Consider the following 26,208-nt stretch of genomic DNA (forward strand, 5'->3'; position numbering starts at 1 on the left):
TAGGCTTGGCCCTTTCGAGTCAACGGAAGGGCTAAATTTGAGAACCCTTCGATAAACATGCGATAATAACCTGCCAACCCTAGGAAACTTCTGATATATGTAACCGATTTAGGAGTCTCCCATTGTAGCATTATGTCTACTTTGGATGGATCCACTACAATGCCATTATCAGAAATAACATGCTTGAGAAAACTCACCTCTTGCAACTAGAACTCACACTTTGATAACTTCGCAAACAACTTATTCTCTTTTAACACCTATAATACAATCCTCAAATGCTCTACATGTTCTTCATTCAATTTAGAATATATCATAATATCGTCGATAAAGGATAAAGACTATGACAAACTGATCAAGATAAGGATAAAAAATGTGATTCATATACTTCATAAACACACCAGGTGCATACTACCAAAAATGGATACTTGTTCTTAATCGTCACTTTATTCAATTACCGATAATCAACACATAGTCGCATACTACCATTCTTCTTCTTTACCAACAACACTGGAGCTCCCCAAGGTGACACACTTGGTCTGATAAATATCCTTTCAAGTAAGTCTCCCAACTGATTCTTCAGTTCTCCCAACACTGAGGCTGACATAATGTATGGTGCCATAGAAATAGGTTTAGTACTAGGAACGAGATCAATAATAAACTCCACATCTCTCTGGCGGTAAATCTGAAAAAACATCTGGAGACTGGAAACACCTCTGGAAATTCGCATACCACTAGTAACCCTTCAATTACTATTTGACTCTCAACTGACAAGGAAGAAAACATTGCAAACACTTTAGCTTCATCTTTCAACAAATCTTCCAATTGACTAACATATATGAAACTAGCCTCTTCTTCGTCATCACGAGCAAGAAATCATACCGACTTGTTGTAGCAATTGATATGAACATGGTTGAATTCCAACCAATTCATCCCCAAAATGACATTAAGATCACTTAGTGGAAGACAAATTAAGTCCACACGAAAGTCTCTATGATAGATTGACAGAGGATAATTCAATCAGATTAAGGAAGTAGTCACCAACCCATTAGCTGGAGTAACGATAATTAGTTCACTACTCAAAGTAGACACTACAAGACCCAATATTTCACACAGTCAACAAAAATAAACGAGTGTGTTGCACCCGTATTAATAATGATAATAAAAGGAATGTTGTGAATGTAACATGCACCTCAAATCAACCTGGCGGAACTGGTAGTCTGAGATCCTGTCAATCCAGGCACTTTCCCTCAAGACTAAGCTTTATTTGGCTTATGACAGTTGGTGCTGATGTGACCAAGTTCCCTACCGTTGTAACAAGTTGGCACATTATCCTTTTAATACACGCTTCTGAACTACCACCAATACAATCAAACACACCTTCCCAATCATTTACCACACATCAAATAATTTGTCAATACGGACCTCATCCATATTCGTCACCTCATACACTTCTTTTCCACCTGCTACAGACCTCTGATAAAATCGTTAAAAATATTTTATCTATGAAGCAAAGTCATAACTGAAGGATAGAAAAACACTTAGAATTGGGGGGTTTGAATAAGTGTAGCTTTAAAACTTGTAAGATAAAAACAATTTGCACAATGATTTTTATCCTGGTTCGTTGTTAACTAAACTACTCCAGTCCACCCCCTTGGAGTGATTTACCTCACCTGAGGATTTAATCCACTAATCACACGAGATTACAATGGTTTTCCACTTAGACAACTGCTAAGTCTTCTAGAGTATCCTGATCACAACCTGATCACTCTAGGAACAAACTGCTTAGATACCCTCTAAGACTTTTCTAGAGTATTTTGATCTACCTGATCACTCTAGTCCTTTACAAGTTAATGTAAACAAATTCTAAGAGTATTACAATGCTTCTGAAAAGCTATAATCACAACTATGATATTTCTCTTAAAGTTTAAGCTTAATCTCACTAAGATATTACAACAGCAATGTAGTGAGCTTGATGATGAAGTTTGAGAGCTTTTGAATCTGACAGCGTTTCTATATAATGCACAAGTGTTATATCTAGCTTCTCATCAGAACTTCATATTTATAGGCACTTGAGAAGATGACCGTTGGGAGCATTTAATGCTTTGCGTATTCCGTACAGCATTGCATTTAATGTTTCACTCTTTTGTCAACTACCTCGAACCTTGTTTTCGCTGTGTCTACTGACGTTGCCTTTAATAGCTTCTAACGTTCCTTTTGTCAGTCAGCGTAGCCTGCCAGTCTAGTACTTGCTTCTGATCTGATATTTGTGTAAACAACATTTGAATGTCATCAGAGTCAAACAGCTTGGTGCAGAGCATCTTCTTGTCTTCTGACCTTGAAGTGCTTCTGAGCGTGATACCATGAGAACTTCAGTGCTTCTGCTTCTGATCTCAGGTTCTTCTGATGCTTCCATAGACCCATGTTCTGATTCTGCTTGACCATCTTCTGATGTCTTGCCAGACCATGTTCTGATGTTGCATGCTGAACCTTCTGAGTCAATGCTTCTTGCGCTGATTTTGTGCATACTCTTTATATAATTCCTGAAATGGAAATTGCATAGTATTAGAGTACCACATTATCTCATACAAAATTCATATGCTTGTTATCATCAAAACTAAGAATATTGATCAGAACAAATCTTATTCTAACAATCTCCCCCTTTTTGATGATGACAAAAACATACATAAATGATATGAATTTGCGATCAGAATATCAGACGGCTAAAGACAATTACACAGCTATAGCATAAGCATATAAACATAGTGTGTGAATATGTCTCCCCCTGAGATTAACAATCTCCCCCTGAGATAAATAATCTCCCCCTGAAATAAATACTAGAAGAATTTTATAAATAAAAGACTTCCCTGAGTATTTCAGTTGAGACTTTCACATATGCTTAGATCTTCAGAACATTCACAGCTTCTGATTCTTGCTTCCATAGGACAGCTTCAGAACTTGAATTTCCTAGATCTTCAGAATATTCATAGCTTCTGATTCTTGCTTCCATTGGACAGCTTCAGAGCTTGAATTTCTTCTTGAGTCATTGCATGCTAGGTTGTATCAGAACATTGTTGAATGTACCAGAGCATCATCAGAGCTTCTTTACATCCTGAAATGTTACAGAACAAACTAAACGACAAAAGTCAGCATGAATGAATCAGAACATAAAATATGTATCAAAACATATAATTATGTATCAGAGCACACAAACATAATGTTGCAGAGCATATTTTGTAACTAAAAACATGCATCAGAACATTTAAGGAATAAGAATGAAAGCATATTCTATCATCAGAATATCAGAACATTCTTCCTTCTTGCTTCTGATCTTGAAGCTTTATAGCACTCAGCTTGCTTCAATTTCCATGAGCTTGATTCTTTATAGAATTGCTTTTCCCCATGTCTTTGCTTCTCATGTTGAGCTTTAAAGAGGATCTTCAATTCCTGCAAAACAACACTCAAAGACATAGAACTTTGCAAGTTCTGTTAGAAATGTGGAGCCTTTCTCCCAGCAACTGATAAAATAAATCAGATCATTTATCACAGTTTTCTCCCCCTTTTTGTCATAACATCAAAAACATAAAAGATTCAGATGAAAAAACAAGACAAACACTAGAAGAAAAGGATAATTTCATTGATAGCACAGGAAAAAGATTGTCAGAAGTACAAGAGGACAAGGGAAGATGCATAGAAAAACAGATGCAGCAAAACAAAAGAAAACAATCTAAGACTCAATGACTAAGATGACCCTAGTTTTGACATGATCTTGGCCAGCATATCATGAATCCCATTGTTGCTCTCATTCTGCCTCTCCATGAAAGCACGAAACTCAGCGTTGATCGATCTCTGCTCATCCTGGTTCTTCTGAATCACTTCCAGAGTCCTTGCGAGACGAGAAGGTTCATCAGAAGAAGCGTCACAACTTCTTTGCAGAGGGATGGCATTCTGATCCACAGCTTCCATAGTCAGATCATTTGCAGGATTTTCCTCAACAGGAATGGTTTCAGCAACATGATCTTCAGCATCTACTTCTTCCATAGAAGCATCTCCATACTCTGCAGCAGGAACCTCAGAATCTCCATTCTCAAGAGCCTGAAGAATGGCAGCCAGATTCCTAGGAGCAGAAGGACCTTCAACTTCTGGCAGGTCAACAACTTCTGGAATGACCAAGCTTGGGTCTTCCTCAGATGGATTTTCCCTCAGAAATTCAAAAAGAGTCCTGAAGTCTCCAGTCAGCACTGGATACTGAGGTCTCCAGACCACAATATCTCTGCACGGATTATCCAGCAGCTCATCAACAAAAGGCTTCTCTTCAAGGCAGAATCTATTTCTGATTGGATGAAAGTATCTTCCATCGTCCATTTCAAGAAGATAGCCAGCATAAGCAGGTGCAGCAGCTACCAGTCTCTTCTGAACAGCCATGGCTTCCACTTGAAAATCTTGGCGAAAACTTCTCCAAAGATTTCTTGTAGAGACATCATCAAGCTCGTTGAGGAAGGCATCCTTCAAGAGATCCAGCCTACTGATAACTTCACTTCTGAACACCTCCAGGCAAATGATAGGTTCAGGTTCAGGAGGGTTGAAGGTGAATTTGTAGTCTGGGTAGAGAAGGCAGTAAGGGTTGGATTTTCTGGTGGGAAAGGGATGAGATGGAACAGGTGGAACTGTTGTGGTTGAAGAAGATGGAATATCAGTGAAGGGGGTTGATGAGGAAGGTATATCTGTGATGATGATATTGCTTGGTTTCAGATCACAAACTAGGGTTTGAAAGAACGAATGCAAAGAAAGAGATGCACAAATGGAGAGAGAGTGAAAAAGATAAAATGAAGATGAAGCGGGTTATTTAAACAGTTTGCAGAAAAATAAAATAAAATAAAAAGAAAACTGTTTAAATGAAATGATTACAGAAAAACATGACATCAATATACATTTAATGAGAAATGACGTTAGGAGAGATAAAGTGACAAAAATGAAATGATTTGCACAGTTACCTAGGGAGGCGTCTCCTCAACTGCACGCATGCTTGTCCAAAAATAGAGAACACGTGTTCATTTTCTGGAAAGACTGGTGCCAGCTGTTTTACTTTAAAAGAGCTTCTGAATCAACTTAGATAATGAAACGTTAGTAATAACAGAATCAGAACTTCTAATTGATCATTACCAGAACTTCTTATAGCTGCCTAGTCCTAACACATTTCAAGTTATTCATACACAGATCTTCTCATCTTCTCATTCTGGGCATAAGTCCATACTGATATTCTTCAGAATAAACTTAAACTTATCTTCAGCAAGGGGTTTTGTAAAGATATCAGCCCATTGATGGTCTGTATCCACAAAGTTCAAAGAGAGAACACCCTTCTGAACATAGTCCCTCATAAAATGATGTTTAATCTCAATATGTTTAGCTTTGGAATGTAAGATAGGATTCTTAGATAAACATATAGTAGAAGTATTATCACAGAAAATAGGGATGTTACTCTCATATATCTGATAGTCTTCTAGCTGACTCTTCATCCAGAGCATTTGTGTGCTACACCCAGCAGCAGCAACATATTCTGCTTCTGTTGTTGAGAGAGCTATGGGAGCTTGCTTCTTGCTGTACCAGGAGATCAGATGACTTCCAAGAAATTGACAGCTTCCTGAAGTACTCTTCCTTTCAATTCTATCTCCAGCATAGTCAGCATCACAAAATCCTACTAAGTTGTATTCTTTAGATCTTCTGTAGACTAAACCAACGTTAGTAGTAGCTTTCAGATACCTCAGAATTCTCTTAACAGCAGTTAAGTGAGATTCTCTGGGATCTGATTGGAATCTAGCACACAAACAAACACTGAATAGAATGTCAGGTCTAGAAGCAGTTAAGTATAGAAGAGATCCAATCATACCTCTGTACAACTTCTGATCTACCTTCTTACTTACCTCATCCTTACCTAGAACACATGTTGGATGCATAGGAGTTTTGGCTTCTTTGCTTTCAGAAAGATTAAACTTCTTCAGAAGTTCTTTCACATACTTCGTTTGATGAACATAAGTTCCATCAGAAGTTTGGTTGATTTGAATCCCAAGGAAATACTTGAGTTCACCCATCATACTCATTTCAAATTCAGCCTGCATAGACTTAGCAAACTCCTTTCCAAGTGAAGCATTAGATGTTCCAAAGATAATATCATCAACATAAATTTGACAAATTAAAATGTCCTTCTTAGATGTTTTACAGAAAAGAGTCGTGTCCACTTGTCCTCTAGTGAAACCATTGTCCAGAAGGAAAGAACTTAATCTTTCATACCAAGCTCTGGGAGCTTGCTTCAACCCATACAATGATTTCTTAAGTTTGAAAACATGTTATGGAGACTTAGAGTCTTCAAAACCAGGAGGTTGGTGGACATAGACTTCCTCATCTATATAGCCATTTAAGAAGGCACTCTTAACATCCATCTGATACAGAGTGATGTTGTGCTGAGTGGCAAAAGAAATCAATAAGCGAATAGATTCTAACCTGGCCACTGGTGCAAAGGTTTCTGTATAGTCAATCCCTTCTTGCTGACTATATCCCTGAGCCACCAGTCTAGCTTTGTTTCTTACCACTTCTCCTTTCTCACTAAGCTTGTTTCTGAAAACCCACTTTGTACCAATGATGTTGAATCCTTTTGGTCTAGGAACCAAATCCCATACATCATTCCTTGTAAACTGATTTAGTTCTTCTTGCATGGCAATTATCCAGTCTGGATCTTCTAGAGCTTGATCAACAGAAGTTGGCTCGATCAAAGAAACAAGACCTAATTGACATTCTGCATTGTTCTTAAGGAATGCTCTTGTTCTGATGGGATCATATTTCTTTCCAAGGATCACATCTTCTGAGTGAGCTGAAGTGAGTCTAGAAGATCTTCTGACTGTTGGCTCTTCAGAAATTCTTAGATTCTCTAAAGATGCAGCAACTTGATCTTCTGATTCTTTGCTTCTGAGACTTTCAGCTTCTGGAGCTTTGCTTCTTGGTTCCACAACTTCTGATATGTCAATATATATATATCTGCAAAATTCTCAAACTGCTTTGGCTTTTCAAGACCAAGCTTATCATCAAACCTGATATTGATTGATTCTTCTACAACCAATGTTTCAATATTGTATACTCTGTAGCCTTTAGAGCGTTCAGAATATCCAAGAAGAAAACATTTTTGTGCCTTAGAATCAAACTTACCAAGATGATCTTTAGTATTCCGAATAAAACACACACATCCAAAAGGAAGAAAATATGAAATGTTGGGCTTTCTGTTCTTCCACAATTCATAAGGAGCCTTATTTAGAATAGGTATTATAGAGATTCTATTCTGAATATAACATGCAGTGTTTATTGCTTCTGCCCAGAAGTGCTTAGCCATATTGGTTTCATTGATCATGGTTTTGGCCATTTCTTGTAGAGTCCTATTCTTTCGCTCTACAACTCCATTTTGCTGTGGAGTTCTAGGGCAAGAGAAATCATGGGTAATACCATTTTCTTTGAAGAACTCCTCAAAAAATCTGTTCTCAAATTCGCCACCATGATCACTTCTGACCTTTATGATTTTGCACTCCTTCTCAGATTGGATCTGAGTGCAGAATTCAAAGAACACTGAATGAGACTCATCCTTGTGTTTTAAGAACTTTACCCATGTCCAGCGGCTATAATCATCTACGATGACTAATCCATATTTCTTCCCTCTGACAGATGCTGTTTTGACTGGTCCAAACAGATCAATGTGCAGAAGTTCTAACGACCTTGAGGAAGAGACAACATTCTTAGATTTGAATGCAGGTTTGGAGAACTTGCCCTTCTGACATGCTTCACAAAGAGCATCTGATTTATATTTCAGATTTGGGAGACCTCTGACCAGATTTAGTTTGTTAATCTGAGAAATCTTTCTCAAACTAGCATGTCCTAATTTTTTGTGCCAGACCCATTGCTCTTCAGAAACATACATAAGGCAAGTCACCTTCTGCTTCTCAAGATCAGAAAGATCAATCTTATAAATGTTGTTCTTTCTCTTGCCTGTAAATAGGATTGAGCCATCCTTCTGACTTACAGCCTTGCAAGACTTTTGATTGAAGATTATGTCATAACCATTGTCACTTAATTGACTTATGGACAATAAGTTATGCGCTAATCCTTCTACAAGAAGTACATTAGTTATGGAAGGAGATTTACCAATACTTATGGTTCCAGAGCCAATAATCTTGCCCTTCTGATCTCCTCCAAACTTGACTTCTCCACCAGACTTAAGCACCAGGTCTTGGAACATAGACATTCTTTCTGTCATGTGTCGCGAGCACCCAGAGTCCAGGTACCATGACATTTTGTGCTTTGCCTTCTTTGCTGCTAAGGATATCTGCAACAGAAATTATCTTCTCCTTAGGTACCCACAATTTCTTGGGTCCTTTCTTGTTAGTTTTCCTCAAGTTCTGATTGAACTTGGGTTTAGCATGATAAGTGACTGGAGGAACAGCATGATATTCTTTGGGTTTGTCAGCATGATATCTTTTAGGTTGTGTCACATGCTTCTTGGTGTGTGTTGTGTTAAAACTCTGTGCATGTGATGTGAGCTTGATATCATGTGAGTGGCCATATTTGAACTGATCATATAATGGCTTGTATGTGATTTTCAAATCATCAACAGGTTCAAATTTATGTGAGGTATCACCCTCATAGCCAAAGCCAAACCTTTTGTTTCCAGAGACACCATATATCATAGAAGCAAGATGACTTATGCCAATACTTCTAGATAGGAACTTTCTGAAGCTCGAGTCATATTCTTTCAGAATATGATTGAGACTAGGAATGGATTTTTCTGATTCAGAAGGAGATCCACTCTCTTTGGATAATTTTAAAACTTTTTCCTTCAGTTCAGAATTTTCCACTTCCAGCTTCTTAGTTTCAAATTCAAATTGCTTTTTCAGCTTTTTGTATTTAATACTAAGATGAGCCTTGAGTTCTAGAAGTTCAGTTAAACTGGAAACTAACTCTTCTCTAGATAGTTCAGAAAATACCTCTTCAGAATCTGATTCTGATGTAGATTTTGATCCATCGTCCACTGTAGCCATTAGTGCAAAGTTGGCTTGCTCTCCTTCAGAATCTAATTCTGATTCTGATTCAGAATCATCCCATGTTGCCATAAAACCTTTCTTCTTATGAAACTTCTTCTTGGGATTCTCCTTCTGAAGTTTTGGACATTCATTCTTGAAGTGTCCATGCTCATTGCACTCATAGCAGACGACCTTCTTCTTGTCAGATCTTCTGCCACCAGAAGATTCTCCTCGTTCAAACTTCTTTGAACTTCTGAAGCTTTTGAACTTCCTTTGTTTGCTCTTCCAGAGTTGGTTTACCCTTTTGGAGATCATGGACAGTTCATCTTCTTCTTCTGATTCTGATTCTTCAGAATCTACTTCTTCAGCCTGAAAAGCGTTAGTGCATTTTTAATATTAGATTTTAATGCAATAGACTTACCTTTCTTTTGAGGCTCATTTGCATCCAGCTCTATCTCATGGCTTCTCAAGGCACTGATTAGCTCTTCCAAAGAAACCTCATTCAGATTCTTTGCAATCTTGAATGCAGTCACCATTGGACCCCATCTTCTGAGTAAGCTTCTGATGATCTTCTTTACATGATCAGCCTTGGTGTAGCCTTTGTCCAGAACTCTTAATCCAGCAGTTAGCGTTTGAAATCTTGAGAACATCTTCTCAATATCTTCATCGTCCTCCATCTTGAAGGCTTCATATTTCTGGATTAGAGCAAGATCTTTGGTCTCCTTGACTTGAGCATTTCCTTCATGGGTCATTTTCAATGACTCATATATATCATAGGCAGTTTCCCTGTTAGATATCTTCTCATACTCAGCATGAGAGATAGCATTCAGCAAAACAGTCCTACATTTATGATGATTTTTGAAAAGCTTCTTTTGATCATCATTCATTTCTTGTCTTGTAAGCCTTACGCCAGTAGCGTTCACTGGATGTGTGTAACCATACACCAGAAGATCCCATAAGTCACAGTCTAGACCAAGGAAGTAACTTTCAAGTTTATCTTTCCAGTATTCAAAGTTTTCACCATCAAATACTGGTGGTCTAGTATAACCATTGTTACCATTTCCATTGTATTGCTCAGCAGAGCCAGATGTAGATGCAGATGTGTTTGTTGGAATTTCACCAGCCATCTTTTACTGAAGCGTTTTTCTCTTCCTGAATCTTTTCTAAACACGGTTAAGTGCTTGCACCTTAGAACCGGCGCTCTGATGCCAATTGAAGGATAAAAAACACTTAGAAAGGGGGGGTTTGAATAAGTGTAGCTTTAAAACTTGTAAGATAAAAACAATTTGCACAATGATTTTTATCCTGGTTCGTTGTTAACTAAACTACTCCAGTCCACCCCCTTGGAGTGATTTACCTCACTTGAGGATTTAATCCACTAATCACACGAGATTACAATGGTTTTCCACTTAGACAACTGCTAAGTCTTCTAGAGTATCCTGATCACAACCTGATCACTCTAGGAACAAACTGCTTAGATACCCTCAAGACTTTTCTAGAGTATTCTGATCTACCTGATCACTCTAGTCCTTTACAAGTTAATGTAAACAAATTCTAAGAGTATTACAATGCTTCTGAAAAGCTAAAATCACAACTGTGATATTTCTCTTAAAGTTTAAGCTTAATCTCACTAAGATATTACAACAGCAATGTAGTGAGCTTGATGATGAAGTTTGAGAGCTTTTGAATTTGACAGCGTTTCTATATAATGCGCAAGTGTTATATCTAGCTTCTCATCAGAACTTCATATTTATAGGCACTTGAGAAGATGACCGTTGGGAGCATTTAATGCTTTGCGTATTCCGTACAGCATTGCATTTAATGTTTCACTCTTTTGTCAACTACCTCGAGCCTTGTTTTTGTTGTGTCTACTGACGTTGCCTTTAATAGCTTCTAACGTTCCTTTTGTCAGTCAGCGTAGCCTGCCAGTCTAGTACTTGCTTCTGATCTGATGTTTATGTAAACAACGTTTGAATGTCATCAGAGTCAAACAGCTTGGTGCAGAGCATCTTCTTGTCTTCTGACCTTGAAGTGCTTCTGAGCGTGATACCATGAGAACTTCAGTGCTTCTGCTTCTGATCTCAGGTTCTTCTGATGCTTCCATAGACCCATGTTCTGATTCTGCTTGACCATCTTCTGATGTCTTGCCAGACCATGTTCTAATGTTGCATGCTGAACCTTCTGAGTCAGTGCTTCTTGCGCTGATTTTGTGCATACTCTTTATATAATTCCTGAAATGGAAATTGCATAGTATTAGAGTACCATATTATCTCATACAAAACTCATATACTTGTTATCATCAAAACTAAGAATATTGATCAGAACAAATCTTGTTCTAGCAATAACCCTCTGTTACAACTACCAACACTTCAAACCTCATCACAAAATGATTTAAGAGTAGAAAGTTATGATCAAAACTGCGCACAAAGGCGTTACTAAACAATTGATGTTTTTTAAAAATTTTCAGCACTACTTTCATCTTCTTCAACCTCAAAAACGTCCATGAAATCATCACCAAAAATATTTTATCCCTGAAACAAAGTTATAGCCCTCTATTTCAGCTACCCAACGCTTCAAACCTCATCCCAAAATGATTTATGAGTTAAAGGTTGTGATCAAAATTGTGCACGAAGAAATTACTAAAAATTGTTATTTTTCATAAATTTCCAACACGATTTTCATCTTCTTCAACCCGAAAAAATCCATGAAATTATCACCAAAATATTTCATGGTTTTAAATTCCATCATAAACATACCAATATCAAACACCACTTATATTCATATAATCACACCAATAAACTCATAATTTCATACGCTATTATCATCATAATCATCATCCCAAATCCTTAACATATAAGAAACATAAAATTCAGTAACAATTCAAAATTCATCATCAACAAATATCAATTGCTATAGCCACAACAATTATAATTCATTCATCACAATCATGGTCACACATCAACAACAATCATAACTTGGCATAACACTAACCTAAGAGGGTAAGGACCCCTCAATACCCTCTCATGATTAGACACTCTTATAGGAATAATTTCCCCCTCTATACCTTAGAATTTTAAGCTCAAGCTCTTCTACAACAGTGGTCTTCTTCTTCTTCCTACCCTTTTCTCTTGCCCCAACTCTCCATTTTTCAATTCTTTCACATATGTCCCCGCTCTCTATTCTCTCATCACCATCTTATAAATAGACCAACTAAGTCCCTTATTTTTAATTTATTTTTAAACCTTATTATTATTATTATTATTATTATTACTATAATATTAAATCAAACTAAAAAAAATTAAATATTAATATATATATATATATATATATATATTATATTTTCTAACTCATATTATTAGGTCAATTACCAAATAAAATAAAAATAAAAGCAATACTATCTCTATATTATTATTATCATTAATATTTTAAATAAATACTAACTTATTTATTATTACTACTAAATTAACTTAATTAAATTTAATAGTAATATTATTAATCTCATTGTGTCCAACACCCCTTACTTTTCGTTAATTTCTACCACACCCCTCACTTAAAATTCTAATATTTTAGGGACACTACCCCATACCCAAGGCTCCCTTAATACCTTAACAATTCAAAACACATACAATACAATTAAATAATTCTATAGAATTAGACAATTCAAATGGGGTGTTATAGTATCCACGCGGGTATGGGCATGGGTAGAAGGATTTTTTTCAAACCACGGATATGGAGACCAGTACTATAGTACCCTGCCTAAATCCTACCTATCGTAATCCCTAGAGGGAAGTGGTTGTCAGTGTATATGACATGATAATGAGCGGCTCCTGGTATCTTCTAGGAAAAAACTGAATTCACATCAGAATGTGAGGGATCCTGAGGCTGTGCAGGTATGAGACTGCATGGTTGAAGGAAGATTTATAACGATTGATTGATACTACCTATACCAACAAGATGCATCTTCTTTTTGGTAGCCTAACAAATAAGAACTCCATAGTTAAGCATGCTTTACTTGAAGTAATATTGAGATATGTGACCTTTTAGGAATTTTTCGGAAAGCATGTGAGCGAGAACAAAACATGCTGAAAAGACTCGTGTTGATTTGTGGGCTTAGTCGCTGAAAGCAGTCTGAGGCGTTACAATATAATAGAAAATAAACATGAGGTAATATAAAGGATTTACTAACCTCTTTCACAATAAAAACCAATGTTGTTGGAAAGATGTTAGTGATTGTAACTTCCTTTACGAATGAAAAGTTGAAATCAACCCTCTACTTCAGTTGCTCTTATTTCAATCGTGTGGATAATTGTCAAAAAATTTAACTATTCAGATTAAAAAATTTAAAAGAAACTTTTTTTTAATTAAAAAAACTATAAAGCATTGAAAAAAGAAACACAATAATCAATAACTCGTATATGTTTTTACTTCTTATTCGCTTGAAATTCAAACCATAACCCACAAACATACATTTGTCTTCTTCTTCCCTTGCAATTGAAACCATAACTCACAAACAGATCTCCATCTTCTTCTTCGCTTGAAATCAAAATCACAACCTATAAACATATCTACATTTTCTTCATGTGAACTCAAAATCATAATCCACAAACAAATATCCATGTTTTTCTTCACGTGAACTCAAAATCATAACCCATAAACAGATATCCATCTTTTTCTTCGCGTGAACTCAAAATCATAACCTAAAACTTAAATCAGCCAACCCTCTCGATTTGATAACTTAGATATACATCTTTTCCACTTTGACATTTGTATCACTGGATCACGTTGTAGTAACAGTCATATCTCCACTGTATCACTCATAAGTCGGGATTTTTTTCTAGTTCCTTACCATATGTGTTCAACTTCACCCGATTATGAAGTTTTTGATGAGAAATATTTTTGTTCCTTTTCCCTCTCTCTTTTTCTACAAATTTATTGATGCCAATTTGAAAGATAATTTTCCTCCAAAACATTGAAAAGATGCCAAATAACGAGGGAAAACAAGCCACGTGGCATAGTAGATAAAATGTGGATGAAATTGAATTGAATATTTCTGATATTAGAAAGTATATTTTCCATTTTGCCACAAGGATAAATTAGATAAAAAGTTGAATTTGATTGATTATTTATAGGGATGTCAGACTGAAACAAACCCGCAGGGTCCATCCGCACCCTAATTCGATTCAACGGGTGAAAATTTGAGTTGATTGGGTTTGAGTTCGGGTTCGGATCCCACCCGATATTTCGGGTTAGAGTGTGAAACCCGCACCCGAAACCCGAAACCACACCCACTTAGACCTAAAATTACATAAGTTCTCTTAAACATATATAAGTTGTAGGAAAATTGATGGAAAATTTCAATGTTGTTGTTGTATTTTATGTGTTTTGCTGCGAGTTCGGGTGAAAAAACCTGAACCCAACGAGTGTGGGCGGGAATGTTATTTTCCACTCGAATAGACTTTGAATTTGGATTCGGGTTCGGGTGATGATTTCAGATGCGAGTTTTGATAGTGTGAAACTCACACCCGACCTTACCCTTTGCCATCCCTAATTGTTTATCGATGTCACTTTTCAAATCATAGTTTTAGTTCCTACAAAATTGTTATGCATATAATTTTAGTCTTTTTTGTTAAATGAATGTGTATTTTTAAATGATTATTTTGAAGACATGCTTAAAACATTATAAAAAGTTTCTCTGAAAAAAAAGAAACTCAAAATTTGATTTCTAATTCGATGTTTTCATTACTTTTATCATTATCTTTTGAAATTTTAAAAATTCATATTTAATTCTTCTTATTTTAAAAAATTCTAAAATTTGGTAAATAAATGTTTTATTATATTTTAAAAATGTATGAAAAAAATTATTCAAACATTTGAAAGTTTAAGGGTAACTAAACAGTTTTTAAAATTTTAAAAAATAGCAAGTACTAAAACTGTATGCATGAAATTTTTGTAGCGATTAAAATATAATATTTTCTAATAGGGATTAAAAATGAAAGTTGAAATATAATATTTTTTAATAGGGCTAAAAATAAAAGTTAATGTATTTATTTATAAGAAAAAAAAATTATATTTAACCCTAATATTAAATAATCAATATCAATAGTTTATCTTAAAGAAGAAAACATTTGAAATAATGGATGAGCGGAACTTTTTTTCAAACAAAAACAAAAGGCGGGGCCTCGTTAGGGTTGCTGATGGCTCCTGATTTCTCTAAAAACATGGACACCAATCAGCTGATTTCTTTAGCCAAAGACGTCGTTAGGGTTTTGGAGGATCCTACTGATCGTGACTTCAACGTCTTCTCCGAATGTCTCCAACGCACATTCCCTATTTCTTCAACCTGCAACTCCGATCTCAACGAGGTTGCATCCTCTTTCAAAGGTAACCTATCCTTTTTCCCTTTTCTTTTTCTTGGTACCCTTCAATTTTGAGCTAGGGTTTGTTCTTGATTCGTGAATATTAATAGTTGAGATTCACATAGATTGATAGTAAGAAAAAAAATTAGGATTTCAAGTTTTCATGTTTTTCCGAGATTGTATAGCATAGCAATTAGATTAGCAAATAACAAGGAGGTCGAGGTTAAGGTGAGGAAAGTTTGTAATAGAGTTGGAGGAGGAGGTTGTTTCAATGAGAAGAGAAGTTAATTTATGATGTCTAGATTTGACGATCCATGGAGATGAGAGGGTTGCTCTTCGGGCGCTCACAAGGTTCGAGCAGCTTATAAATAGGTAACAAATGATACAATGGCTGTTCTAGCCTCCAAGTGATAGTAACATTAAAGTATGGCATAAAGATGTGCCTACCTCTCTAGGTTAAGGTGTTTGTTTGGAGACTATTCCAAAAGAAGATTCTTAGAACGGTTAATTTGTTACTGAGAGGGGTCATAGTGAGGGATGCAACAGCTTTTATGAGTGGTTGTGGAGGGGAAGATGTAAAACATATCTATTTCTTGAGTGTCCAATATTTGGAGAAGTATAAGCTCGTGGATTGAGGTAAGCATCACCATACACAGCGAGACTGAATGTCAGTTTGATTAGTTTACTGGGTCTAATAAGTGGAGGTTGAATTATTCAGCAAAGAAGTCTATTGATATGTTTTTGTGCATTTGGATTACGTGTAAGAGTAGAAGTAAAGTGATTTTTGAACGGAAATCATTTGAATTGGAGGAGACACTGGAAGTGGTATAGATCACACTGTGGAATTAGTTGAAGGTCAAAATTAAAGGATTTGGGTCATATACACCTAAAATAAAGTTTATGAATGTGGTGCCTGTAGTCTTTTTTTGAAAGTTATTTTGCAAAAATCAGACGGTGATTAGAGATTGTCTTGGCGTTGTGTTCTGGTGTGCTTTTATCGTGAGAACTACGTTGTTTGGTTGAATGGCAGGAGTATTCAGAATCCCCTGTTCTGCCTGATGGAATTACTGAATCATTATGGAAGGTGTATTTCATTGCAGACTGGGTGTTCTGTTTAAAATAGGTTGCTGATGGTGAAGTATGTAAGACGTTCGTGGAGGCAAGCTTATTATTGCCATTTGCCAAAATTGAGGAATTGAAGGTTTGGATTGGGGTGTGGCTATGTGTACGGGTCTTAAGCAAGAGTGGACTATTTGAACTTTTGTGGACAATATGCTGTCATGCCAGCAACTTAATTCATATTGATCTGCACATAGTGAACATATAATATAACATAGATTTTATTGGATGGGGCAGCTAGAACAATCCAACCTCCACTTTAATTTATCCAATATTTCACATAGCATATTTGTTCTTTATGCTATTTTCCATGATCTGCTGTTAATAAACTGATCTAAAGTAATTCCTTTTAACTCATCTAGCAGCTCATATTAATGCAATCTACTATGAGTAAATATTCTTGATTGTATACTTTGCACTTGACCAAAGCTTCTATGAATCAGATTATCAGAACAAAGTAGATTCCCACAAGCAGAAAATAGAGGATGTTAGATCAGAGACTGTTGCTGATGCAGAACTAGAGCTTCTGCAGAGTGAATTGGATGAAGAACTTGAAAAACAACGCTTGTTAAAAGAAGAGTTTAGATAAGTCTCTCTATTTGTTTTATGTTTTTCAACTGCATGTTCTGTTTAGTTTTAATCTTCTTGAAAAGATGTATCTTACCATTTATGTTGCATCAACACAGCCATTAGCAATGAGTTTAATGATCTAGAAAAGCAACAGATTTCTATCAAAGAGCAGAAAAAGAAGTTACTCAAACTCGAGCAAGAAAGGCAGAGGGAACGGTACGTGCATTGCAAAAATTGAATGTATAATTATAAACTGGTCTGACATAAGATATACTGGTCCGTATAATTATAACTGTTCTAAACTGAAGATAGATAGTTCTTGATTTTTTACATTTCCTATACAAATTACAACATACACGTAATCTTCTATTTTGTTTCAGGATGCTACTTTCAATGTATGCTTCTGTCACAGATATTGTGCCAAATTTGGATGATGAATCGAAAATTTCAGGATGTATCCTTTTGTTGAGTTTACCATTCTCTTACCCATATGTTTCTTTTTCAGGTATTCTGTAAATGATATCATTTGTCCTTTGAAAATTACTAGAATTGCCTGTTCCTTAACCTTAATAACAGTCATTGTTGAAAAGGAAAAAAAAGCAGTGGAGAAATTCGAATACGACACGTCACAGATGACTATCCTTGATGTATGCAACGACATCTGGAAAATAATAAGTGATTGATGCATGTAAAAATGCCTCTGTTGAATGATATTTGTAACTTAAAGTAATTTCTTACTGAGTGCCATGTTAGGAATCCAACAATCACTTACTTATGAATGATAATTTAAATCTTACAGTGTTGATATTGAGTTGTAGGATACTAAGTTTCATTAGTGTGTATTTCATGTCAAGAACTAGATACTGGTTTGGATCTTAACATAGTTGGCCACCTGTTATATATACTAATTTGCATGATTTCATTCTTCCTCCTTAATATCTTCTTTTCCTAAGCAAATTTTTTCTCCAATGCCCCAATTTGGGTTTCTGTTTTTTCCCCCCTCCTTCAATTGAATTAGAAAATTTAGTAGTTGGCCACAACTTTGTGCATAACATTTCAAGAAAAAGGATAGTAGGGCTACAACTTTATGCATAACATTTGCATCCAACACTTTCATCTTCTTGCGAACTTAGTGGTGTCATTCGCAATTTTAATCATAAGGAGTATATTATCTGCTTTCTCAAGAGACTCAAGTATTCCAACAATATTGTTTGCACTCAAATCTTGCTTATGAATAATTTCCCGAATATTGGTCATATTTACTTTTTGGTTGTCTAACAAGAAATCACTTCAACTATTAGCTCTAGCTCGCATGAGTCAATAATTCTTGATGACAACACTTTCAATGGTTTAAATCAGGAAGAGGAAATCCAGATGTAGATGGTAGTAGAGGTGGAGAAAGTCATTGCTCATCTTTGCTTTGCACACACTGCAGCAAAATCCATCACACTATTAAAAATTGTTACTTCAAGGACGGGTTTCCTTAGATATATGTCTAAAACTCAAAACAAAACAAAACAACAATAATTTCTGTTAAAAATTGCTATTTCAAACACGGATATAGGTCTAAAACTCATACAAAACAACAACAATTATTCTGGAAATGATTCAAAACCTCAAACTTCTAATCCTACTTCACAAGACTAAAATGTACAAATTTCAAAAGAGGAATTCAATTGCTTGGGAATTCTATTCCGGATATAGTTACTGCATATTTCTTTGTGAATCTCTTATTTTGTGGAAATTTAAAAAGCAAAACACTGTTTGAAGAAGCTCTATAGAAGTTGAGTATTGTTCAATGATCTCTACAATCTGTACATTACAATCGATTACGTATTTACTTGACAACCTTCAATTCAACTCTTCCAAACCAATACTTTTCTACACGGACACATATACTCTGACACATGTTAATATAAAAATATAAGATACTGACACCGCTACATATATGATAATATTTGAGTTCAATTTATCCATCTATTATTGAAAGAATTAAAAAAATACTCTTATAAAAAATACTGATACCTATTTATAGAGAGTTCTGATGAATTTGGGCTTGTATTGGGAGCAAGAATTGAATGAGGATTGTGCTGTCCAAAAATCATTGGTTACATCTTTATCATGATGGATATATCTGTTCTTTTCTTTATAGTTGTCATCATCAAAAGATATTGTCTTGATAAGAAAAAGTCTATTACCTGCAAAACAAGGTTCCAAAGATGAGTCTTCAAAAGTAAACTTCATTCAGAATCTAGGATATTCAGGTTCTGATCCTTCAAAGGTCAACTTTCTTAAGAAGTTGACCTCTGTCAAAAGCTGGTTCTTCAGAGTTTGATCTTTAGAATCTGCACCTAAAGGCTTCTCTTGGGATATTCAATGCAGTGTCAAAACTGAATATGAATCAGAATTTTAATCTATGTTCTTGTACACTTGAATAGATGTTAGTATAACTAATTGTTCTTTAAATACTTTGTTATCATCAAAACTTAAGAGATATGGTATAAACCAATTTGAATACGACACGTCACAGATGACTATCCTTGAAGTATGTAATGACATCCAGAAAATAATTAGTGATTGATGCATGTCAAACATATCTCTGTTGGATGATATTTGCAATATTAAGTAATTTCTCATACTGAGTGCCATGTTAGGAAAACAACAATTCGTTTATTTATGAATGATGATTTAAATCATACAGTATTGATATTGAGTTGTAAACTACCAAGTTTCATAGGTGTGTATTTCATGTAAAAATTTATGTACTAATTTGAATCTTCTCATAGTTGGCTCCATCTGTTATATAAGAGACCGCAGTTTTGAATGTAAATGTCATGCTTGTTCACCGAAGTTTTGAATTCTAGATAAGTAAATACTGTCATTGGAGAATGAAATTTGGGTGATCTTTGCTTTGTGGAATTTCTTATCCCATCCTATGTACTTGAAAATTATTCTATGTAATTCTAAAAATGTCTCTCAGTTTTTAGACATGTATGTCCAGAAACATCTTTATTTATTAAAAGTTAGATTGTTTCAGAGATGCATCTATATATTGCATAAAAAAGCATTCAAAAATATATCTCGGTAATGCATTAGAAAGTATTTGGAGATTTATCTCTGTATCCAGTGCAGACAATAAATCCTAAGTATTGTTAAGTGATTCTCAAGTGAAATAGTCGGAAGGTATACTATGATGAATTTGACAATACAAAGGATATGTAGAAAATGACATGTAAAGTAATAAATTAAGAGTACATAAATTCAATCTAAACTTTATATGACGGAGTCGATAAATAAAAGAAATAAACCAGAGTGTAGGTACTATAATCTACTGTGTATGACGGACTCGACCCCATGCCTTCTTGTTCCTATGTTGCCTCCTATACTGTAGCGTCTCCTGAGTCTTCGCCGTCACGGCATCTACAACGTCCCTCGCCTTAGAGCCATCCGGAAAGAGTCCTCTGTCAATATCTACCTGCTCAATCTCCACGATACGACGACATCTATCCGACACATCAACAACATGATCCGTCCTAGCCCGCTCCTCCTCTAGTATCAGTTGATGAGCTGGTTTCGGTGGATCTCCTGGAACATCCAGCACCATATAAGGATGTGACACCCGGAAGAACCACCAGATGTAAGCGTCTACGTAGCTCCAATCACTTTCAACTATGGTATTTTATGCCTCCTCCGGTACCAGATGATTAAGATAATCATCAAACATGTCATCCATATCTATGCGTTTCACAGTGAGAGGAGAAGACACATAAGGATCTCTGGAAATATAATGCATGTAGCCGAACTGACGCATGACGCGCTCAAGCAGATGAGGAAACATTAGACGTGACCCGCAAGTCAATCATGCTAGTATAAGACTATGTCGTCAAGTGGACAAGTCTCACGATGATCGACGTAAGAATGAAAATGTATATTCTCTACTACCAAACAGTCAAGATACACTCTAAAAGATTATCGCCGTGAGAATGGAAGTATATAATATATTTTTTTAATATATCACTATAAATTTCGTCATCTTTCGAAAGCTTCCATGAATATATGACCAAACATGACGAAATGGTAGATTGAAGTACAATCAATGTCTTCCATTAATACTCAATTGCAAAGTGATTTTTCATATTTAAATAATTTTCTGCATTTGATTTCACGTACATTAAAAAATAATTGTAACATGAACGTAAATTTTGGTCATGTTGAGAAAAATGCAAGTGTGAGTGTGGGGAAAATAGTCCCATATTGAATATGAATGTGGTGACTTGAGCATATATAAGTGGGAGAACCCACTCACCTATCACCTTAAGGTTTTAGGTGGAGAAGTGGTGTGTCTCCCACAAAGGTGTGTTGCTTATGTGAAATGTCCCGAAATTAACAATGCTCCCGAACTCGACCCTCCTCTGATTGTTACGCTAACAAATGATATCATGAGCCTTTGGTTCGAGAAAGGGACCGACTTACTTGTAGTTGAAGAGAGTCAACGGATACATGTAGTTTAAGAGGAGTTTCCACATGGAGGGGAAGCATTGTAGACTCACACTTGAGGGAGAGTGTTGAGAAAAATGCAAGTGTGAGTGTGGGGAAAATAATCCCACATTGAATATGAATGTGGTGACTTGAGCATATATAAGTAGGAGAACCCACTCACCTATCACCTTAAGATTTTAGGTGGAGAAGTGGTGTGTTGTTAGGAAGAATGCAAGGCCCATTAGAGTTAAAAGAAGACCAATAATATTGAAAGACTATATTTAATATTATGGGGTGTAGTTAGTTATTTTATTAAGTAATTTTCTGTATGTTGTTTCATTAGAGCTGGCTCATGGCCCAAGTGATGCTGAAAAACCCTACTATATATGTTGTGTGTTTTATCATTTGAAGTAAGAAGAAAAGTTGTTTTATCTTATTATCTTTTATGCATTCTTAGATCTAAAGTTAACCTAGTATAGTCTAACATTGGTGCTTTCATAGTCTTGAATTCATGGCTCCACCCAAACCCACAAACCCTTCTTCTAAAGAAATTGTTGAAGAGGCTGTCCAACTTGCTCAACATCGTTTGGATATGGCTCTACAAGACACTCAAGCTTAAATGGATGAAAGTTTTCACATGGCAGCAGCTGAGTTGTCTCAACAAATGGGTCAAGTTCACACAAGGTTTGATAATGAAAGATAAACTGCTGATGTTAGGTATGATTCTATCATGTCTATACTCCATAAAATTTATGAACAAAGGGAAACTCCCCAATCTGCTACTGTTCACTCTGCTGCAAGTGGGTCAGGTATCACACAGCCCCCATTTTCATCTCCTATGGTAAATACTACTGCAACACTCATTAACACACCTGTCCACACACCACTTCATACACCTTTTAATCGCCACATTTCTGTCACCCAGCCAACCATACCTACCCCACTGCATTGCCATACAGCACCCGAACCACCCCCACCACAACCGTTTCCACCAAACCCACATTTACACCAAAACCACTCAGCTTTTATCCCTACCTAGAATTTTAACGCCACCCCTTTACAATCTGTTTCATACCAAACTTTGTCCCAACTCCCCCCTTTACCCACATTTAGATCTCCTAAGTTGGAGCTGCCTTTATTTGATGGATCTAGCCCTTTGGAGTGGCTCTTTCAAGCTAAACAATATTTTAGTTTTTATAACTTACCACCAGAAAATCGCTTGTCTCTAGTTTCCTTTTATATGAAAGGGGATGCTTTAGGTTGGTTCAAATGGATGCATCAAAATCATTTGCTTAGTGATTGGTATTCATTCACAAGAGCCTTAGAACTCAGGTTTGGCCCATCCACCTATGGAAATCACCAAGCAGCATTGTTCAAATTAAAACAAACTGGTTCTGTTATGGAGTATCAAACAAAATTTGAACAATTGGGTAACAAAGTTATGGGGTTACCACCAAACGCGATGTTAAATTGTTTTATTTCTGGATTGCAACCAGAAATTCAGAATGAATTGGCTGTTCATAGACCTACATCTATTTCAAATACAATTGGCCTTGCTAAGTTAATTGAGTCCAAACTTAAGAAATCCAAGCCCAAATTTTCAAAACCTTTTGCGCAAAACTACCAAAAACCAAACTCTTTTGCCTCACCCAGCCAGTACCCGAAAACAGCCCTTCAAACAAACACATCTAACCAAAAATTACCCAGCCCAGCCCAAACTTCGTTTCCTATTCGGAAATTAACCCAAACTCTAAAGTTCCAAGGACTCATTGGTGGTTTACAAGTCATGGTTTTGATAGATACAGGCAACACACACATCATCATGCAACCCCGAATTGCCCAACATCTTAACCTCAAGACCACTCCAATCATAAATTTTCGGTAATGGTGGGAAACGGCTCACATTTACAATGTGAGGGAATCTGTCACAATGTTCAAATCCATTTACAAAATAAACCATTTATACTCCGTTTTTATTTGTTACCAATTGAGGGGGCAGATATCATTTTAGGAATGGCTTGGTTGTGTACTTTGGGACCTATCCAAGCTGACTTTTCAATTCCTTCACTCACTTTCCAGCATCAAAACAGGCCCATCACTCTGACAGAACTTCCAATTTTTCTCCTACCCAAACCACTTTCCACCAGCTACGTCACCTTATTCACACAAATGCCATTGCTTCATTCCATTTACTAACCATGGCAACTATTGAGAAACCAAACCCAACTCAAGATCCTAACCACATAACTAGCAATTTACCTTCTACAGACCTTCCACCCGAAATCGCAAAGTTACTCACAGAATTTCAAACAATTTTTCACCAACCTAAAGGCCTTCCCCTACCAAGACCGCATGACCATCACATTACCCTCTTACCAAACACAACCCCTATTAATGTAAAACCATATAGATACCCCCACTCAAAAAAAGACACAACGACAATTCTGATACAACAGATGTTAAAGGATGGCATTATCACTCCTAGTACTAGACCTTTTTCATCCCCCGTTTTGCTTGTTAAAAAAAAAGACAGCACATGGCGTTTTTGTGTTGATTACCGAGCATTAAATGCAGTAACGGCTAAAGACTGTTTTCCTATACCAACTATTGATGAATTATTAGATGAGCTTGGTTCAGCTTCTATGTTCACTAAGTTAGACTTATGCTCAGGTTACCACCAGATCAGGGTTGCATCTAAGGATACGCATAAAACAGTTTTTCGAACTTTTGACGGACACTATGAATTTTTAGTTATGCCATTCGGTTTAACTAACGGTCCCTCTACTTTCCAATCAGCTATGAACGACTTGTTGAGACCTTACTTGAGGCGATTTGTTTTAGTTTTTTTTATGATATTCTGATTTACAGTGCAAATTTTAGTGATCATCTAACTCACTTAAAGATTGTGTTTCAGTTATTACAGACTCATGTATTTTTTGTGAAGTTATCTAAGTGTGTGTTTGCAGCTACAAAGATTGATTATTTAGGACATGTGATCTCTGCGAAGGGTGTTGCACCAGATTCGGAAAAAGTAAAAGAAATTTTAGACTGGCCACCGCCACGTTCACTCTCGACACTCTGCGGTTTTTTGGGTCTCATCGGATTTTATCGTCGTTTTGTTAAAGATTACGCCTCTCTCGCCGCTCCTCTCACCGATTTGTTGCGTTCCACTAATTTCACATGGAGTACAGAGGCTGATAAAGCCTTTACAGAATTAAAGCGCAAAATGACCGACATGCCGGTTCTGGCGCTACCAGATTTTACAAAGCTTTTTATTATCGAAACAGATGCTTATGGCGTCGCCATTGGTGCAGTTTTGTCCCAAGGAGGTCACCTTATCGCCTTCTTTAGTAAGAAGTTATGTCCCAGAATGCAGGCAGCGTCCGTTTATGTTCGGGAGATGTTGGCAATCATGGAGGCTGTAAAAAAATGGCGTCAGTATCTTCTTGGGCAGAAATTTCATATCTACACAGATCAAAAGAGCCTACGGAATCTATTGCTACAACGAATTCAAACTATAGAACAACAACAATGGACTGCAAAATTACAGGGTTTTGATTTTGAGATTTTTTACAAACCTGGTAAATCGAACCTTGTCGCAGACGCTTTGAGTAGGAAGTTCACAGCTCAGGAACCAGTTTTTCTAGCCTTGTCCTCAGCAACCCCTGATCTCTTCAGAGTCCTAAAACAGTTTTATCTAACAGACACAGTGGGTCAGAATCTGGTACAAGAGAGAACTCAGAACAACACAAACAGAGAGTACTAATTCCAACATGGTTTACTTTACTATAAGGAGCGTGTATTCATACCAGATATTCATCAATTGTGACAGACTCTCCTACAGGAACATCATCACACACCAGAGGCAGGTCATTCAGGAATCAAACCAACTTTAGCGCGTTTGAGAGCGTCTTTTTGCTGGCCAGGAGTGTACCTCGATGTTAAAAACATGGTTAGAAAGTGTTCAACTTGCCAACAGAACAAATATGAAACGCATAAAAAGAAAGGCCTCTTACAACCACTACCAGTTCCAAATAAGGTATGGGAAGAGCTAACAATGGATTTTATCACAAACTTACCAAATTCTTTCGGTCACACGGTTGTCTGGGTCATATGTGATCGTCTGACCAAGTTTGTCCATTTTATTCCCCTACCTACACACTTCACAACAAAAGATCTGGCCACTCGTTTCACTGTAGAGATCTTCCATCTCCATGGCATCCCTAAATCTATCATCTCAGATCGCGATCCCCTCTTCTTGAGAAAATTCTGGAAACAAATTTTCAAACTCCAAGGAACCACCCTGCAATACAACACTTCTTATCACCCAGAGACAGACGGACAGACGGAAGTGGTAAATAGATCGTTAGAGACATACTTACGTTGTTTGGCGGGTGAACATCCGCGTCAATGGCATAAGTTCCTTCATTTGGCCGAGTATTGGTATAATACCTCCTTCCACACAGCTATTCAAATGACACCATTCCGGGCTTTATACGATAGGGATCCTCCACAGATCTTAGACTATATCACTGAGTCCTCAACAGAAGATACTCTGGATCTGACGCTGCAACAACATCAAACAATTCTCAATGAGTTAAAGGGACACCTTAAACAGAGCAGGATAGCTA

At 36.4% G+C, this 26,208-nt stretch overlaps 1 protein-coding gene across 1 annotated transcript; it reads left to right on the forward strand.

Annotated features, from left to right (window-relative positions):
• The first annotated feature begins 15,199 nt into the window (after nt 1-15,199).
• On the forward strand, nt 15,200-18,000 carry LOC131611962 (kinetochore protein SPC24 homolog). Its single transcript, XM_058883782.1, has 5 exons — nt 15,200-15,434; nt 16,972-17,113; nt 17,213-17,314; nt 17,479-17,552; nt 17,675-18,000. Exons 1-5 carry the CDS (start codon nt 15,248-15,250, stop codon nt 17,779-17,781), a joined length of 612 nt encoding a protein of 203 aa, XP_058739765.1. The 5' UTR covers nt 15,200-15,247; the 3' UTR covers nt 17,782-18,000.
• Nucleotides 18,001-26,208: the final 8,208 nt, after the last annotated feature.

Source organism: Vicia villosa, linkage group LG6 (assembly GCF_029867415.1).
Source record: "Vicia villosa cultivar HV-30 ecotype Madison, WI linkage group LG6, Vvil1.0, whole genome shotgun sequence".
NCBI lineage: Eukaryota > Viridiplantae > Streptophyta > Magnoliopsida > Fabales > Fabaceae > Vicia > Vicia villosa.

What these genes read in the sequence shown, in the direction of transcription:
- LOC131611962 (XM_058883782.1), top strand. Translation starts at nt 15,248, where the DNA reads ATGGCTCCTGATTTCTCTAAAAACATGGACACCAATCAGCTGATTTCT. An exon ending in GGTTGCATCCTCTTTCAAAG is followed by an intron (nt 15,435 to 16,971) that starts GTAACCTATCCT and finishes TCTATGAATCAG; the next exon opens with ATTATCAGAACAAAGTAGAT. An exon ending in CAAGAAAGGCAGAGGGAACG is followed by an intron (nt 17,315 to 17,478) that starts GTACGTGCATTG and finishes ATTTTGTTTCAG; the next exon opens with GATGCTACTTTCAATGTATG.